The 19,203-nt window shown below is 36.7% G+C and overlaps 2 protein-coding genes across 10 annotated transcripts in view; one reads left to right on the top strand and one right to left on the bottom strand.

The window, feature by feature from the left end:
- LOC5566803 (rap guanine nucleotide exchange factor 2) overlaps positions 1-19,203 on the top strand; it is a 64,856-nt gene that overhangs the window by 27,138 nt on the left and 18,515 nt on the right. For all 9 annotated transcript variants that reach the window (XM_021846871.1, XM_021846873.1, XM_021846867.1 and 6 more), the window contains one exon: positions 1,067-2,019. In XM_021846871.1, the coding sequence (XP_021702563.1) occupies positions 1,750-2,019 (270 nt within the window). In that variant the 5' untranslated portion in view covers positions 1,067-1,749. The remainder of the gene's footprint in view (positions 1-1,066; positions 2,020-19,203) is intronic.
- On the bottom strand, positions 9,900-13,313 carry LOC5566804 (caltractin). The gene is made up of 2 exons (XM_001651163.2): positions 12,852-13,313; positions 9,900-10,644 (listed from the first exon to the last, which is right to left on the bottom strand). Exons 1-2 carry the CDS (start codon positions 12,852-12,854, stop codon positions 10,093-10,095), a joined length of 555 nt encoding a protein of 184 aa, XP_001651213.1. The 5' UTR covers positions 12,855-13,313; the 3' UTR covers positions 9,900-10,092.

Raw genomic sequence — 19,203 nt, 5'->3', positions numbered from 1 at the left:
GCATTCTTTAAAAAAATTGAAGAAATTCCTGAAGAAGTGTGTTAAAGAATTACTGGACCAACTCTTGAATAAATTTTTGGAATAATACCGGAAGTTAAAACTTCTGGGAAAATCTTATAAAACGTACAAACTAATATGTGGACTTGTTGGTACCGGTTTGTTCTCTTCGTCATGGTTTTGTTTTCTAAAAGCTATTGGGCTCAAAATTTTCATCAATGCCTTAAGCAGTGTTGATAGACTCACTTCAAATCTTAATCAATACGCTTTCCCGTGAGAGCAAATTCATTAGAGATCTGCTTCGTAAATATCACGCTTGAGATTTTGAAGCAAAATCACTCACGTTAAAAATGATTCAGTCGCAAAACCCGTCAAAAACTCATGAAACTCGAATGTTGTTGTTTACGTTAGGAAGGATTACTATAATTTTACCAGACTAACAAGAAATTATTGACGTGTGTGAGTAAACTGTGCATATACGAGAAAATGAGTCAAACAGGTGAGCAAACTCATCCATGATTTTTTTGACTGTTGAGTTGCGTGACTGCGTGATTGACAACTCACGCATGAAAAATCTCAAGAATGAGTTATGAGAAATTGAGTTTTCACAACACTGGCCTTTAGTGTAAATATATCTGCATCTCACTGCCTAATTTCAGAAGATTTGGCATGAAATGGTTCAAAATAATAAGCTCTCCTACTTGTCGTTATGTCACAAGGGACATCATTACAAGGAAATTATCTCTGAGATATGCCTGGTCGATTTCCATAAAAATCCTTATTACAATCTACGAGTGTTTCCTAATCCTTATTTTTTCTTATTTTTGGTTCCATTTCAGTTCCTTTTTCAGTAATGAAGTCTCTAAAGTTCCTGTTTTTCAAACCCTTAGTCGCTACTACCTCTGCATAAAGCTAAATATTATTGAATTATTTCTGAAGTGCGATATACCAGCAATCCTACCATGTACATGTTTAGCACTTGCCTACCGGCCTTGTTTGGGGGTGGGGTTACAGAAACCTTTGCTAAGTCTCGTTACTAAATACTTTTACTTGTTCTTTTCTTTTGCAGGAGCTCCAACCAGCAAGTGGCACCCACGGCGGTAGTGCGCCATTGACGAGCGCCTAGCAGCAAACATATGTTCAACTAGAAGCTTATATCAGCGACCATCAGAGTACGTGCATACCGACGTATAAGTAATAATAATATCTATGCCAGCGACCAACCAGGCAGCGATGTAGTTGGTAGTGCCGATGCAAAAACTGCGCCAATGATGTAGAACGTGAATTTGCACAAAAGTGCAGCTATCTCTTAAAGTGCAACACAGCAGAGGCAGCATCGTTGCTTCTCGAGTGCAGGGTAGTGCAGCGGTTTGCAAGTGATATCGGCTGTTCCTGCTTATGCGTGGGGCGAAAGGGTGTGTATGTGTGCTGCAAGTGAAAATCAAGAAAAAATATCTCCACACGAAAAGCAGAACCAGTTTCTCTCCGCGGTTGCATGCATTATCAATTTTCCTCTCGCGTGTGTAGTTATATCGAGGCATATTTTGTGTGGCATCTTATCTTCCTAAACACGCGTTCCGTGTTTGTTGTTCCGCGTATGCGAGAGTGTTTATCCGGATTTCCCGCCATGTATTAGTGCTGATGAGTTTGTGGTTGTCGGACGGGAGGTCTTTGTTTGATACCAGATCGTGGTTTTATATCCTCATCTTTGCTGTTGCTGCTGCTATCGAATGCGAGAAAATACAACATTAAATGACTGATCGAAAATTGCCAATTAGTCTGTCGGACCACAGCGAGTTCGGAATCAATCACGGAGCTGCCGCCATTATCGGTGGCATCGTTGGAAGTAGTGGGGTCATTGGAAGCGGTAGCACTGTTGCCTTCGGAGTGGGAGTCGGCCTGCCTGGTCTGGGTGTTGGACTCGGCGGAACGACAACGGTATCGTCGTCGGTAACCGGAGGTGGCAGCAGTGGGAATGTAAGCAGCAAGCATGCCATCGCACGACTGAAGCACACCAATTCCGTAAGTAGCATCTCTTCTGTTTCTTCTCATTCACCCAGAGTTTCCATTACATATGACCGAGAGTCGACCAGTTCGACTTTCTTGCTTGCCTGCCACATACTTGATAGTTGCCAGCTACCGAACAACGTGAATGGTGGTGTAATAGTGGAAATTTAATAACGTGCATGTTTCTGATTGACTTTGAGACGTTGCAATAGTTTACTTTTGCTCTCCTTTGCAGTACTGGCTGGTAACGTAGATTCCAAAGGAATGGTACCATCTTTCAGTATGGCCTCTCGCAGTATGCTGCGTATCTTTTGAATCGCGCGTCAACAGCAAACATGCGACTTATACATGGAATTCTAGAAGCCTTTCTCGCGCTTGTCTCGACTAGGGCAGCTGTGTGACCTTTACAATCTTCATGCCTTTTATATACCATGAAAGCATTATACTTTTCTTCACAAACTTGCTACTGTTGTTGACATTGGATTGTAATGATAGAATTCTTTTGTTATGTCATAGGCATTCATAGTTTTTAACATTGAATTTGAAGAAAAACGTAGGGATAAGCGGGAAAGTATAGTCATACGGGGCAGAAATCGCCACTTTGAGATTGAGCTAGAAAACTTGATTTCGACCCTCAAGATCTTAAGACATCTTAATTAAAAGTTGGAGTCCTATTTTGCATGTTTGCTTGATAATATCATAAAAAAAATTGATAAATCATTCTGTAAATGTCATGTAACATCAATAAAAACAGTGTTTTGTATAACTTTGGAGACCTGTAGCTAAGAATGCTGATGCTGATGTGATATTTCGCATTGGAGGGTGCTAAAAAGCATTCTATTTTTTTTTTTCAAAAAATTTGACATTTAACAGCACTGGCTGGAACATTTCTGAGGACGGCATCAGATACAGCAGCCCAAATTCACTAGAGACACATAATTTGATCCTTGAGAGACGAGAAAATTTAATTTTTGTTACGTTTCTTGGCATTACGTCCCCACTGGGACAAAGCCTGCTTCTCAGCTTTGTGTTCTTATGAGCACTTCCACAGTTACTAATTGAAAGCTTTATTTGCTTAAGTTATCATTTGTGCATTCGTATATCGTGTGGCCCAGGGAAGTCAAGGAAATCGAAATTACGAGAAGATCCTGGACCGACCGGGAATTGAACTCAGACAACTTCAGGATGACTTTGCTTTGTAGTCGCGGACACTAACCAACAATTGCTGAGAGTGCTCCTTCCACCTGGCAGCCACCGCCGTTTTATCGGTCAGCAAACTCCCTTCCTGATCATTGCACATGGCGGCCACTGGTAGGCAATCGCCCAACCTTCATGGTATCTACTAGAGAAGAAGTGTTAGACATATCAGGTATCAGAAAGCCGGCTCCAAAGGCACGTTCCCCACCAGTTGAGAGATTTGAGCCATCGCCATATTTGTGGGCTTCGTGGCCGTGCGGTTAGTGTCGTCAGGCAATGAGCGCATCGTGTCATGGGGTGTGGGTTCGATTCCCGCTGCAGTCATTGAAAGTTTTCATCTGGAATGTTTCTCGGTTGAACCATTGGAGCATGCTTGTCCGTTGTCTAGTGTTAAGTTACAGTCTGTGCAGCTAAATGGCTGAAGACGGTGTCCGTGTGTGTGTGTGTGTGTGTATACAATCCACCTCCCACTGACTGGCAGTGCTTTTATCGAAGAAAGTTGTATGCATGTATTTATTGATACCCTTCGATATCTTTATATCTGCAGACAATTTTAGCCCGGGAGATGAAAGGTGATAGCTCTACTGAAATTCCAACGACCCTTTTCAAGAATGTAAATACACCCACATTCTGAGGTCATTTTCATTTACAGTAAGCCCCGCATAAAAACACCCAGATATCAAATGGATGTATGAAATGTTTTTACACTTCCCGAATCGAAAATTAAATTTTCGACTCTGGCACGTATTTAGTTTCAAGTGGTAATAGGTGAGTAAATAATAATAAAGAATGATTTTACCTGGATGTAATGCTGTTTTATTCCGTCGCCTCTGAGCTTACCGCAAAATACTATACACTTTTTCACTGCACGACGCGCATAACATGATCGCTTCACCCGCCCTCGCAGGAGCAAGCGTCACGGTCAAAGGATCACACACTCCTCACCTACAGGCTGAAGACGGTGTCCGTGTCTTTCTTAAAAACGCATGATCGTAAAAAGAGCCTATAACTCATTACACAGAAAGAAAAATCCATGTTAATTTCATCGTAAAATCATGCACATGATGGGAATGCAAGGTTTGTCGCAAATTTACATGACACATCGTGTAAAATTACATGAACATCATGTACATTTATGCGAATTGTCGCGTAATCGGTTAGGGTCCATGCTAGATTACACGATATATAGCGGTAACTTACATGATGTTATTGTAATTTTACACGATGTGACGTGTAATTTTGTGACAACTCTGACATTCCCTTCATGTGCATGACTTTACAATGAAATTTACATGGATTTTTCATTCTGTGTACCACAGCGGGTTAAAAATAACAGAATGTCCTGAAGATTCAGGCTTCTGAAAACTTAATAAGTGTTTACATTGAAATCGCATTTGCGCAATAACAGGACAGTTACATATCAGGTGATATAAAGTTCCGGAGTCACAACTATCAGCACGCTGAATATTTGCCATGTGATAGTTGAGTCGGCAGTGGCCTGTCAACGCTCTGACCAAGAGACTGCAATTCTGCTTTGACAGATTTGTTAAATACTTCGCCACCTTAGGAGTTGGCTCAGTAAAGTTCAACTTTGTTTGACGACACGACTCCAAACTATTCCAACATTGTTTGTGCTGAGTTGCCGCCCAAGAATTTGTCTGAAGCTTCACCCAACACTTCGAAATTGGAATAGCTGGCTCAGGGCCAATAAAGTCATGTGATGCTCCATAGCGAGCTAGCTCATCAGCCAATTTATTTCCAGCGATGGAAGGATGGTCAGGTACCCATACAAGGTTTACAGAGTTGACTGAATTTAGTTCCTCAATATGAGTTCGACATACGATATACACCTGCATCACCTCTACCTTTAAGAAGGGAGCCATTAGTGTAACATACTATATTGTTTGATATACTTCTTTCCAAATAGCCAGATGTCCACTCTTCCCGTAAAGGGAATAGTGTGGTAAATTTCCTGTAAGGAAAGTGACAAGCAATTGTGAGATCACTTGGAGCAATTACAATTTTGTCCCAATTCACCAAAAGTGAAAACAACGAAGTGTGTGTAGATCTACGATTCACTGGATTTTTCTCCAGTAGATCCAGTACCCAAAAACGGTAAGAACATGAAAGTGCTTCTTGTTTAAGATATATGTGTAGTGGCGCAACGTCGAAAAGAGCCTCGAGCGTTGCTGTGGGAGTTGTAGAGAACGCACCAGACATCGCCATCTAGCACATCCTTTGAAGACGACCCAATTTTGATTGGATTATTCTCACTTCGCCCTTTTGCCACCACACAAGACATCCATATGCCAATATTGGTCGAACAACTGTTGTGTAAATCCATTTGATATACTTGGGTTGGAAGCCCCAAATTTTACCAAAGATTCGCCGGCATTGACTGAAGGCCATGCAAGCCTTTTTGACTCTGATCAATGTGACGTGTCCAAGAAAGTTTGGAATCTAGAACGACGCCGACGTACTTCACCTGATCAGTCACATTAATCTCAAAGCCAAAAAGAAGTAAAGGTCGAACTCCATCGCGGTTTTGTCTTTCCGTGAAAGAACAATAGATGTTTTATACGGGTCAACCGAAAGGCCGTATTGGCGACACCAACTACACCACATTAACTTACACATTGGAACAGTTTCACGATGTACCGTACATTATAACAATCTATTTTTAATTTATTTTATACCACGCTATTTAAAAGTCAATATAATAAAAATCCACTGGAATTTACTTGTTCATATAAAAATCTATGAAAACACGTACGCAATTTTTTTTCGTCAATCATTTGTAGATTGGCGTAGTTTGTACGATAACGATCTAAAGTAAACAAATTTCTGTGACGCAATTGTCGATTAGGAGCATAAAAGTTTAATTTGGATAATAGCTTTGTTGAGTCAATACGTTGTGAAACGATATCGTTAACAAATGCGACCATGGCATATTCTCGTCGCTGTTTCAATGTCTGAATGTTTATCAACATGCATCGTGCTTTATATGACGGAAGAGGAAATACAGTCCATCCTAATTTGCGGAGTGCGTATAGTAAAAACTGCTTTTGAATCGACTCTATTCGTTCTTCATGTGATTTCAAATATGGGGACCAGACAACACTACAATACTCTAATATGGATCTCACAACGTAGAGGGTTTTGATCGTATAAGGGCCTTGAAAATGATATCCAAAACGTTTTATGAAGTTAAGCATATTGCCCGCTTTATGAGTTATTGTGTTGTAATGTTCAACGAACGTTAATTTGGAATCCAAAATTACTCCTAGATCTCTAAGTTTATTACATTTTTTAACATGTTGGTTTCCTAACCTTATTGTTAAATTCGGAGTGTTTCGTTTTCTGCTATAAGTTATTAGATTACATTTTTCAACATTCAACTTCAATAAACTTTTAAAACACCAGGTATTAAATAAAAGTATTTCATTATGAAATGTTTCATAATCGTCGTCTTTCTTGATTTCTAAAAACAATTTCATGTCATCTGCATATATAAGAATCCGTATTTTTGTAAGAATAAAAGATACGTCGTTAACATATAAAACAAAAAGGAGAGGTCCTAAGTGGGAGCCTTGAGGAACACCTGATGTGACTTAAATTGGTTTGGATTTTTTGTCATTAAATCTTACTATTTGCTGCCGGTCAGTTAGATATGATTCAATCCATTTGAGAAGCTTTTTCTCGATACCTATTTTACTCAGTTTGAAAATTGACATTGAAATGTCAAGTCTATCAAATGCTTTACTAAAATCAGTGTAGAGAGCCTCTACGTGGTTACCTTTATCCATTGCCATTAGGGAATAATCAACAAACTCTAGGAGGTTTGTAGTAGTTGAACGGCCTTTAAAGAAGCCATGTTGTGAATTAGTTATTCTGTGTTTAATTTGACCAAAAATACATTTGTTAATAATTGATTCGAACAGTTTTGGAATGCATGAAATGATGGCAATCCCACGATAGTTCCTGATATCAAATTTTTTGCCTGATTTACAAATTATTTTGTAAGTTGTATTCAAATTTATAAGGGAACCTACTGTTAAACTCAAAGAGAAAAACATTCAAACGTTGTTATTAAAAATAGCGGTGACCTACTTGTCTTTTTGGCACACTTGGCCCAAACTCCTCTAATGTATCAGTAGTTTGATTAGATTTGAGGTCGTCCTTAGCCGAGTGGTTAGCGTCCGCGGCTACAAAGCAAAGCCATGCTGAAGGTGTCTGGGTTCGATTCCCGGTCGGTCCAGGATCTTTTCGTAATGGAAATATCCTTGTCTTTCCTAGGCATATAGAGTATCATCGTACCTGCCACAAGATACATATACGAATGCGAAAATGGCAACTTCGGCAAAGAAAGCTCTTAGTTAATAACTGTGGAAGTGCTCATAAGAACACTAAGCTGAGAAGCAGGCTCTGTCCCAGTGAGGACGAAATGCCAAGAATAAGAATAATTACATAAGGGTTTATGAGGGGAGAGGGGGCTTGAGATTTCTTACGTGCCATACAAATTATTTTTAATTTTAATACAAAAAAATCTTACCAGGGTGGCTAAAAACTGCAAAATTTGTCTTACATAATTAATGAAGAACCCTTTGTTGTTATTAGCTTAGTTTGGAAGGAATCGTACAAAGAAGCGTTTTTTTTCTGATCGCAATTGAAAAGAAATGTCAGTTTAAACGGGAATCGCTGTACAAATTTCTGCAAGAGAGGAAAGTCCTTAAGCATAACCCTTTACGAGACACTGCATTGCATATTTTGATACGGACGTATCAGCTGAATGCTGTATAAATCAATATTTTCGAAACCAAACAAAAGGCTTACGTCGAAAAGCAAAATTATCGATTTTATCATCTATTTTCACTTCATACGCACTCATCCACGGATGGCAGCGGCAACAGCTTGTCGTATCGTTGCTTCCAAAATCATGCCGTCTGCTCTACCATGAGCATATCAATTTGAAATGAGAGCATCATGTTTCCTCCTAGTGGTTCTTATACACGCAAAGAATTAACAGCTATTCAAAGTGATTTTGTTATTCTTAATAACCTTTTTTTTCAATTTGTTCTAATCAGAAAAATGTGTTGAAATAAGAATGATTTTTATTAGAATAAAACATAAAAATTGTTTGATTTACTGGAAGCATTCTTAACTAGTTTTTTTTTAAACAACAAAAGTAAAACTTTACGTCAAAGACAAGTTTATTTGTTTCATTTTCCTTAATTATTAATTCCAAATTAGGCATATAGCATAACAACTGTCCCGCCATTTTGTTGCGTAGTAGAAAACGGTGGAAAAGTGAATATTTCCCATAATATAATTTAATATTGAAGTACAAGAAGTTCGAGTCATTTTTTCGTAACAATTTCGAAGTGCTCGAGACCACATTCATACTTATTATTGGTAAGTTTTAACCGCCTTTCTAAAATTTCAATTCCACTAATGCATTTTCCAGTACTGCAATACAACTCCTAAACAAGCTGATAAGCAAGTTCCATGTACTTCCACTTACATTAAATTAAAGTAAAGTAGACGTTTCAAAGCGATTATCATTATCACATCAAAAGCAGAGTAACTTTAATTAAAAAAACGAAGGTTTTATTTCAATGCAAAAAATTGTTGTTTCATAAAAAAAAAGTTTAAAAAAAATTTTTTGCATCGCATAAAATCCAGCTGTCAACTTCAACCATTTTTATTTTTGAACCAATTTGAGAGTTGTTATTGAAACAATGAAAGGCAATCATAAGCCGGCAAATAATGCAGATATATTGTTGTAATGATGCAGAATATATTTAATATTATTTTTTTTTCTCTGCGTGTATGACATTGATAATTACCTCCGAAAAAAAAAAATGATTTCAGAGTTTTACTGAACCCAAGTGAATTACAGCCAACTCTCTCTCTCTCTCTCTTACTCGACATTTATGATGTATTTTGGAAATCTTTCTAGAGGACTTCTAACTTCAAACTTTTTGCAGACGGAAGTTTTGAACTGGGACGTTCGTAATTGAAGATAAAGCTGATCTAGATAAGTTACAAGGAATCTAAATCAAAACCAAAGGGATCAAAATGTAGTGAAACTCATTCCAAAATACTTTGTCGAAGATACCAAACCTCTAGCATTAGGGCGGTGCAAAATTTAAAAATGTTCTCCCATATTTTCCTCACCATCCATACCATAAAAATTGTGTTCTGTAAAATTTTCAGCTTTTTCGGTGGTGATTTAGATTTTGCCCAACGCCAATGTAGGTTTACATGAAAATTACTATGGAGAAACTTTGAAAAATGTTCCAACCCAAACTTTGGCACGATGACTTGAATGACTGTTTCATTGGTTTTGAATAGTTTTCAGATTTTTTCGCCAAAATTTCGTGAGCGCTCGTCAAAGAATATAAGATTATGAGTCTAATGATACATCGATTTAAAATTTGGGTCGATCCAATATTGATGAAGTTAGAGATGTTTTTTGAAAAATGTCACAATTTTAAGTAAAAAAAATAAAATTAAAAAAATGATTTTGGAAAAATACATACGAAGTAAGAATGACTCATTGCCTTTCGAAAACGCCAGAGAGTGGACGTGTAATCACAAAGATATTGACAAAACACTTTTCTATGTATGTAAGGGGGTGAACCCAAATTTTTGCACAAGAGTGTACATGCTTCTTTCAACATAAATAAACTACTGCATTAAGTCGAAGATCAGTGCATCACTGGTTTATTATTATTTCAAGTTGTTATAGAATGGTGCGACAATTAATATTAACTTATTACTATCGTTAGTTGTTTGCTGACTATTGCAACACAAAAAAATGCATTCCTTCATTAGAAACGGCTACTAAGGTACTGTGAATCGGAAAAGCAAATATTTTAAATCTACTCTTTAGTAGAGGCTAGTTTTCTTCATAATCCGCAAAAACTCCTCCTGGTTGACTTCGCCATCTCCATCGCGATCCGCTTCATCAATCATTTCCTGCAGTTCTTCGTCGGTCAAATTTTCACCCAATTCTTTGGCAACGCGTTTGAGATTCTTAAAAGAAATAGTTCCCGTTTCATCATCGTCGAACAGACGGAATGCTTTAAGAATCTCCTCCTTGGAATCCTTCTCCGCCATCTTGACCGTCATCAGCGACAGGAAATCCTCGAAGGAGATCTTTCCGGTGCCATCCTTGTCGATTTCAGCAATCATCTTTTTGATCTCTTCCTTTTTCGGCTCGAACCCTAGCGCTCGGATGGCAACCTTCAGCTCTTTAGTGTCAATCATTCCGGTTCCTTCGGAATCGAACAAGTCGAATGCCTCCTTAATGTCCTGTCTTTGCTCATCGGTGAGCTCGAACTTCGGACCGGACTTCTTCCTACCGGTTCCAGCTGTCTGGCCAGTTGCTGTCGTGGATGTCTTCTTCGTGCCAGTTGAAACCGAACCAATGCTAGAAGCCTACGAGTATGCGTTTTAGAGAGAATGAGATAATCAATAGCTGATACATTTTCAGGACTGGTAGCAGGTCTCTTTTTCAGAGACTTGGTCGTTATTTTGAATCAAGTCTCTTAAAAATCTCTGTTATTAACATCCTGCATCAAGTTTGTAACAACCTATGTTCGAATAACATAATAACATATGCTGATATAATTTTGTTATGTACCCTTAGTCGGGAAGAAATACCTCTTTTGTATCAACGGTATAAATAATCCAATTCCAGCTTCATTTTCGCAAAATTTAAAAGTAGAAAGTAGGCGTTGTGAAGCGATGCATTTGCCACCGAAAAGTGAATCTTGTAGGAGACTGTAATAAAAGTCTAAGGTAACTTTTCTCGTAAATATTCACTATAAAAATGACTTGACTAAAATTGACTTTTTTCTTTAAGGACGACAATTGACATTTAAGACTCTAATCTTACGTAAAAGACAGAAGTAATCAGAATAGCACTTGATTGACAAATTATTAAAACCATTTCGACTAGACAGTATTAGTAATGACACTACTACACTACTATTTCAAACAAATTCTGATGGAGCTGTTTTTTTTTCACAATGCTTCTTTTTCTCAGAAGCAAAGGAATATGGGTACTTTTCAAAAACTACCACGTCACAATACTAATAAAAAACAGTGTTCATGGAGGCGCCATTGCCTAGTCCGTCTGAGTATTGGTCCTGGTAGAGGGGAAACTTGGCAAAAGCCAGACCGAGGGTTCAGCCTTGACAAGTTAAGCTGTCAGGCAGCTCCAACTGAATACCATACAAAAAAAAAAAGTCTTAAAAATCTCTATTATTCTTTTAATGTTAGGTCTCTGAAGTATCTTTTTTTTATCAAAATGGTCTCTAAAGTCGCTATTTTTTTTCCTTGCAATGAATTGTGGTTCGAAATACTGAACCACTGAAAATTTTCCATAACCCTATTCCACGATTGCCTTCAGATATTTTTCCATTATTTCCATTTTTACACCGATTTTTCAGTAGCAAATCTCTAGCAAATCTCAAAATCGTCGAGGGTTTATTCCAGAGGTTTCTAAGAAATTAAAGTTTTTGACAGGACCTTCAAAGAGTACCTATTTTTTCAGTTCTTTATCGAAACATTTTCATACGAATTCGTTCTACGATTTATATCAGAAATTTCTCCAAAAATCTTCCAGGGATTATTCCTAAAAATCAATCTAGTACGCTCTCAGTAATTCCTCAATAAATTCGACAATTTCTATACAAGTTTTTTTTACCCTCCAGAAGTTAGTGAGTATTTCAGAAGTCCTCGCAAGAAATCATCGCAGATTTCTGCAGAAGTTGTATCAGATTTTCATTCCAATAATGTCTTAAAAATGTTCTTGATGATTCCCTTGAGACATCTCAGGAAAAAATCCTGGATATTTTTTTTTTTTTAGAAATGCTGGACATTGTGAAGAAATCGTAGGTTAAACGCTGGAGTAATTTCTAAAGGTATTCTTGGAGAAATCCTTGATTGAAATCTTGCTGAACTGAACTAAAATTCTATGAAATGCGTGGAGGCATCTCTGAACAAATTATTGCTTGAGATCTTAAAAATGTCCGATACGGAAATCTAATAGAAGGTTCTACCGAAATCGATTGAAGAATCCTTGGATAAACTCCAGAATTTTCTTTAGAAGTTTGTAAAAGAACTTTGGGAGTAGTTTCTGTAGAAATTTATGGTAGAGTCTCTGGAGTAATTTCTTAGTTAACCCCTAATCAATCTAGGTTGGTTATTTTACCACCAACCTAGATTGATTAGGGGTTAACTAAGAAATTACTCCAGAGACTATTTTTTTGGGGAAATACCTCAATTAGTTTCTGATGAAATTCTAAGAAAAAAAAAATCAGACAGACTAGTAGCAATCCATGTGATTCCCAAAAATATTTGTCGAATAATGCCCGAATGGATTTTCTAATATAATCTTATGAAAACTTTAGTCTCCTGATTCATGTTTGGATTATTGCCTAGTTTTGTAGGATCTTGTATATGGTCTTGTTTTGGTACCCATTTGTTCTGCCCTTCTACGCCTACTTGTCCCATGTTCTATGTGAACCTCATGGACAGTGGGACAAATAATAAGATTTCTAAAGTTCATTTTAAAGGCACTCAGTTGCTACCAGCCCTGCATTTTGAATTTGCACAAACTATTTCCGGTTGATATTTACCATATTGAATGCTAGGATGAAACTCCGCTCAGTTGAAACGCGTGATTCAGGGGAAAGCCACTAGCAATATTGTTTTCTGTTGCTATAGAGAGCTGATATTCTTCGCGACAAAACGAAGGTAGGAAGTTTCAAGTTTCTTTTAGTAGTAAACTATCGGACACGATTCTTTTCTACGGTATCGTATTACGTCAAAACACGAATGTTCCTGGTTTTTAGTTTGTGCAGCTCCCAGATCACAATTCACTGAAGTCCAAACAATGATTATAATATAGTTTTCTACTTGCACTGTTTGAACTTGACCTTGCCTATTATGAAACAATACCACTATTTCTACTAGAAAACAGTAATTCTACAGTCACAGTTTGGAGAATCGTGTCTATCCGTGGCGACGATGTTTCTAACAAGCTCCTGCTGGAAGGTCCGAAAAGATTTGACAGCAGCTGCTTGCGTGAGACCTATGCTTGTTGGGGAGACACAACAGTGAAACAAGTAAAACATACTAACACTAGCAAATGACGGTGGAAGAAACTCACACAAACACACCAGAGCTTTTTAGTACTAACTGCAGTGAAACTGACGGAGCTTTTCTCATGCATGAATGAAGCTCAGAATGAATCTCTTGCATCGAGGCGGTCGCGAATCTTTCCGACGCTTGTGCTAAAATTATGCTTTATTTGTAAACAAGTAACGGTACGCAACGTATAACCTTTTCTAAATAACGGTTTCGGTTGTAGCCAGCGGTCAATTAGCTTTCATCAATGGAACTCGGACGATTTAGAAACAAGAATGCATGCTAAATCAATAATACATAATTGCACACGCTAGAGTTGCCTCATACAAATTTTAAACAATCGTTTGCCCGTAGGCATTGTTGGTCAGATTTAGAAGGAAAAATCAAATAGGAGAAAAATCAGCCTAGATTTAAATAGTCGAACCAGAAAAGCAAGCCGGTGTTTTAGGGTGGCCACATACCACTAGGGCGATTCAAAATACAGCAACTTCCTGTATTAAGGTTTGAAGAATGAGTTCTCACTATGAGATGATGATGTTGTACTGACTGACATTACAGTACTAACGTGTTTGGCACATTTTTCGTTTTTTTCCTAAAATAATTTTCATAAAACCTACATTATCTTTGAGCCACCTTTAAATCGCCACCGAAAAGCTAAAAAATTCCCAGATCACAATTTTTATTGTAAAGATAGTATGAAAGATAGGTATAGGAGATTGGATTTACAAACTTATTTCGATTTTGAATCGCCTCAACATACAACACAATATAACACAGTATAATCCAATATATTTTTTACTTTGACCCTCTGCTCATGGTTGGAAGCAGTTATCTTGTAGCAGTTTGCTCTACTCTGCCTGCAGTGAATTCCGATGCACGCTCCGGAGAAAACCTTCAGAAACTATTACGTGGCTATTCATCAGATTTTTCAAGAACTTCAATTCAGATTCCTCAACGAAAAGCTCCAGGAATTATCCTGGTGATTTTTTCAGAGATTTCATCATTCAGGGACGTCAACAGGGTTCTCTTCAGAAATTCTTCTAGAAATTCATCTACCAATTGGTCGGTGTTCAGTCAGACTGAATTAAGTGTGTTTTTTTAATACTTTCAGGAAAACTTTTCCCAGGAATTCGAAAATTCAAAATATTTGTATTCCTTGCTGTAATAATGGAACTTAGCTATTTGATGATGCATCTGTATCGAAATAGTATCGAAAAAATCAGAATTTATGAAGTTCTTAACGTATGTTTAGAGTGCCAAAATACCATCCAGTTCGTTCTGTCTGAACACCGGCCAATTGTTCGAGGAATTCTTCCAGCGATTTTTCAAAGGATGCTTGAAGGAATTTATCCAAATCATGCTCTACGAAATCCTTGAGCCCTCAACGCTACTACCTCTAATAATTTGCTTAGGGATAACTTTGAATTTTTTTCCAAAGTCTATTCTAGGATTTCCTCCAGATAATTTTCTACTTTTCCCTTAATCTTACAGAAAATCTTCGAAGAAAATCCGCAAACGATTATTATAGAGTTTTTAAAGAAATGCGTTCAGAGATTTTGTCAAGAAACCCTACTAGAATTTCTACGCTATTTCATCTACGCTCTACTCTCAAGAATTGCTTTAAAAACTTTTTGAGAGATTATTGGTGGACTTTTTCAAGAATTTTAAATAAATTCGGCTCCGCCAATCAAAAACACATTGACAATTTCCGGAATTTTGCCGGATGCCGAATAACGTCATGATGCTGTGTTTTGACGTTTTCCTGACATTTGCTAGAAAACCCTATGAAGTTTGCTATAGTGATCCTTTATATGGGAGATTCGCGGAAGCTGACATTTCTGTCAAAGTTGTTTTGCATTGAGCAAAAAATATGAAATATTTTCGTTTTATTTTTGCCCATGCGATATTTAGTTGTTGTTTTTTTTTCTGCTGATTATATGTTTGGAATTTTTCTAAGATCTATAATGAAACAAAATACACTTTTTAGCAATGAGGAAGTCATGTTCGTGTTACAATATTATGTTTCCTTTCGCTTATCTCCATATAAAGGATTACTAGTTTGGTGGCATAAGAACATCATTTTTTATATTATTTATTTAGATAGTTAAATTTTGAATTAGTAAATGATATAACTAGTGATTGAATCTAGCGTTAGCTTTCAGGAAGGTTATGTAAATTCTCCAGCTGCTTGTTCTTGGATGTTATATATAAGGTAACACAGGATTAATCACACATTTGGCATATTAATTTTATGAAATATTCTTTAATTAATGTTCGAATCCTCTGAGCAGAATCTCAATAGAGAAACTTAAAAGTAGGTGGAGTACCGTATACCTTTTAATTCCGCTCCTAAATGCTTATCTTTGACATATACGCGTATTTCGACTACCACTTGCAGTCTTCTTCAGTGTCAGTTACTCGTATCCACTATTTTTCAAATGGAATTCCACTGGATACGAGTAACTGACACTGAAGAAGACTGTAAGTGGTAGTCGAAATACGCGTATCTGTCAAAGATAAGCATTTAGGAGCGGTATTAAAAGGTATACGGTACTCCATCTACTTTTAAGTTTCTCTCTTATGAAATATTGTTGATATTTTTCTATAGTCTGAGTTTAAAACGGGTTGAGTTTGTTTTGGACAAATCAACACTGAAAATCTTTTAGGCAAATTTATAAATTTTCAGAACTGAAAGTTTGCTCAAGTTACCTTAAGACCACGTCGATCTTCTAGTTATGTTTTGTCGAATAATCGCTTATAACCTTCGGAACCGTCGAAGACAATATTTGGCGTGGTTTAAGATAGCCTTCCAGGATATCTATTTTCATTCATGTGAGTGAAACTACGAAAGGTGTTGTTCGAAGGCAAAAATACGAAAAGTGTTTATAGAAAACTCATAGATATTTTTGAATTACATTAAAAACCCAATTCTGCTCTGTGTATTTAAATTATTTGATCACAAAAGATCAGGGTTTTTAAATTATGCGTTAGACATTGCTTATGACTATTCTGGAAAAGATCTTGTTTTGGTGAAAATTGATATCAATCAAAAATAGGCATCTTAGATCGACAATTTAGTCAATATTGTTAAGAATCTAACAAAAATTTGCCTCATAATAACTAAACACTTTGTGATTTATAAATTGGGGATCCTACAAGAACCTTTGTGAACGGCTAGAAAAATTCGCTGTAAACATGCAGAATACAAGATCTCGTCTCTCGTCAAGGACCTTATGAAGACTTTGTTGTAGATCAAGGACTAGTCAAGATAGGTATCCAAAAAAGACTCCGCCAAGAATCAGCATCAATATCTTCAGCAACCCGCTAAACGGGAATTCTTAGATATACCGTCCATTTGTCAAAAAGCTCAAACCAGGTTTTAATAAACCACACTCTGCTAACAATTATAATTAAATAAACGAAGGATCATTTATAGAATCCTTTTTGGTGATTCTTCAAAGAACTTGGTGAAAAGTATTCCTATTTCATTTTTTTTTGTATGGTATTCAGTTGGAGCTGCCTGACAGCTTAACTTGTCAAGGCTGAACCCTCGGTCTGCCTTTTGCCAAGTTTCCTCTCTACCAGGACCAGGACATTTTGGTTTGTTCTCCAATTTCTCGGGTATTTCCCGAACACCCTGATATTTTCTAGAAATTTTATCCGAAATTATTTCAGGTATTTACTCATAAATTCAGGAGTTCAATCAGAGATTTTTTTCAAATGGAATTCCTCCAAGAATTTTCCCTTTTGTTTCAAATATCTGATGAACACATTCTGATTCTGTCCACAGAAATTACCTCAGTGATTTTATCAGAAATTCCTCCAAATATTGTTTTAGATATTGTTTAAAAAAAGTTTTAAATCCTCCAGGATTTTATCCGGTCATTCTTCCATCGATTTCCTAGGACATGCTCCAAAACTCTCGTTTAGAAAATCTTCGAGAATTAAATCAGAAACTTCTCCAGGGATTTCATAGGATTTGATGCAACAATTTTCATCTAGTCATTCTTTGAGATATTTCTCAAGAAAGTCTTCCAGGAGATTTCCAGGTAAAGAATCAATCGAATCCATGGATAAAATCACACAGGATATTCTGAAGAAACGAACGAGATCCCTAAAAATATGTAGGAACTTTATCGGATTTTTCTTGAAATTTCGAGCAAAATTGAGCAAAAAATTTAAATAGTAGATTTTTTGGGAATTTCTTGGGAGATCTAAGTGGTTTCTCGATGAAATTCTGGACACATTTATTGAGAATTGATTTTTGGCGGATTCCTGGAGCAAATTATTCGGGTTTTGGAAGAAGTCTTGTTTAGTTCACTAATTTGAATAATCCGTGATCTACGGCATAATCCTCGTGAGTCCCTGACATGATTTTGTATGGGTTTCTGCAGATTTACAACAAAATCTTTCTTCATTCTCAGTGTATTGCTTGTGAGATGCTTAATGAGTTCATGAAGAGCTTTTAAATGGTTTTATAAATAGTAAGGTTCTTTAAGTAATCTTAGGTAGAATTTTGAATCGTCATTTCTTGACGATATGCTGGGCAATGATGATGGATTCCTGGGAATATGCTTGTTTGCAGTTAGGTCACTTTTTTGCAAGCTAGCAGTCCAATCATTGTTTTGTGAGATATCGTTTATGCAATAAAAGTCTCTCTTCAGATCCAAAGGGAATTGCACCAGATCGAGAAATTCCTCTGGAATCATTATTTTGAAGGCATTCTTAGTGGAGGATGGGTTGACCATTATAAACATTATTGGTTAGTGGATCAATGATCTGAATTCAGATACACAGAGCGCATTTGTTTTTGGTATACTTTCAAAATTTCTCAAAAAAAAAAAAACTTGAACTCTGTTTAATTCAATTATGAAACTGCAATGGTGTTCCGATGTTATCAAACTGTATAGAGTTTTTGATCGGTGAAAAAAAACTTGTGTATTTGAAGACAACGGTTTGAAGTCAGTAGTTAAAAAATAGGAGTCAAATTAAATATTTAAACTTTCTGTTAAACATATCTGAGAATATGAAGTCGCAGAACCGTGATGTCATCCGGTTCTGAAATTTTAGGCATCCAGGAATTAGAAAACTGATTTTGAATGAACACTTTGTATTAAATAATCAAATCGTTATGAAATGTAACTCTCTAAACTTTACATACTCTAAAACACTCAACACCCAAGTAACAATTTAGATTCTAACAGGTTTAATTTTATTTATGATAGTTTTATCATAGATTTGCATATTCTTCTAGGTTTTATAGTGATTTCCATTCAATACAAATGATCTTGAACCGTTTTTGGTTTTAAACACTTCTTCAAGAGCACTTCAAGAACAAGTGACCTTAGCGACAGTTTTATGAAACTCTCGTACTTATCTGTTAGAATGCGCTCGTGAGCGAGAGTAAAAACTCTTGGCCAAGAACATCATAAATTTCTCCCCCATCAATCAGCGCACTAATATGTACATTATTGATTGTAGTATTATTAATCCTATCGTTTGCAGGGGCGCCTTGTGTGGATTTCTGATCTGTTCTTCACGGAAGTCATTGTTGAACTCACGGCGCACAACTTACTAATAACGTAAACAACCAGTTCCAGTGGTTTTCCTCCTTTTGGCCACGATATACAGTATTGGACAAAACATTTGTAACTTTTTAGATTTTTCATACAAAATGACCAACTTTGGTAAGCTACATCTCAGTTATTTCTAGACCAATTCGAATGAAATTTTCACAGCACATCAGATATAACTTGAATTTCAACATATATTTTTGAATATTTTTTTAAATCACGTGTTTATAAGTAATAACGGTTTAACTAAAGTGTAAGTTTTGACGGA

Source organism: Aedes aegypti, chromosome 2 (genome assembly GCF_002204515.2).
Source record: "Aedes aegypti strain LVP_AGWG chromosome 2, AaegL5.0 Primary Assembly, whole genome shotgun sequence".
In the NCBI taxonomy this organism is placed as follows: Eukaryota; Metazoa; Arthropoda; class Insecta; order Diptera; family Culicidae; genus Aedes; species Aedes aegypti.
This window is presented reverse-complemented; position numbering and strand designations above follow the sequence as displayed.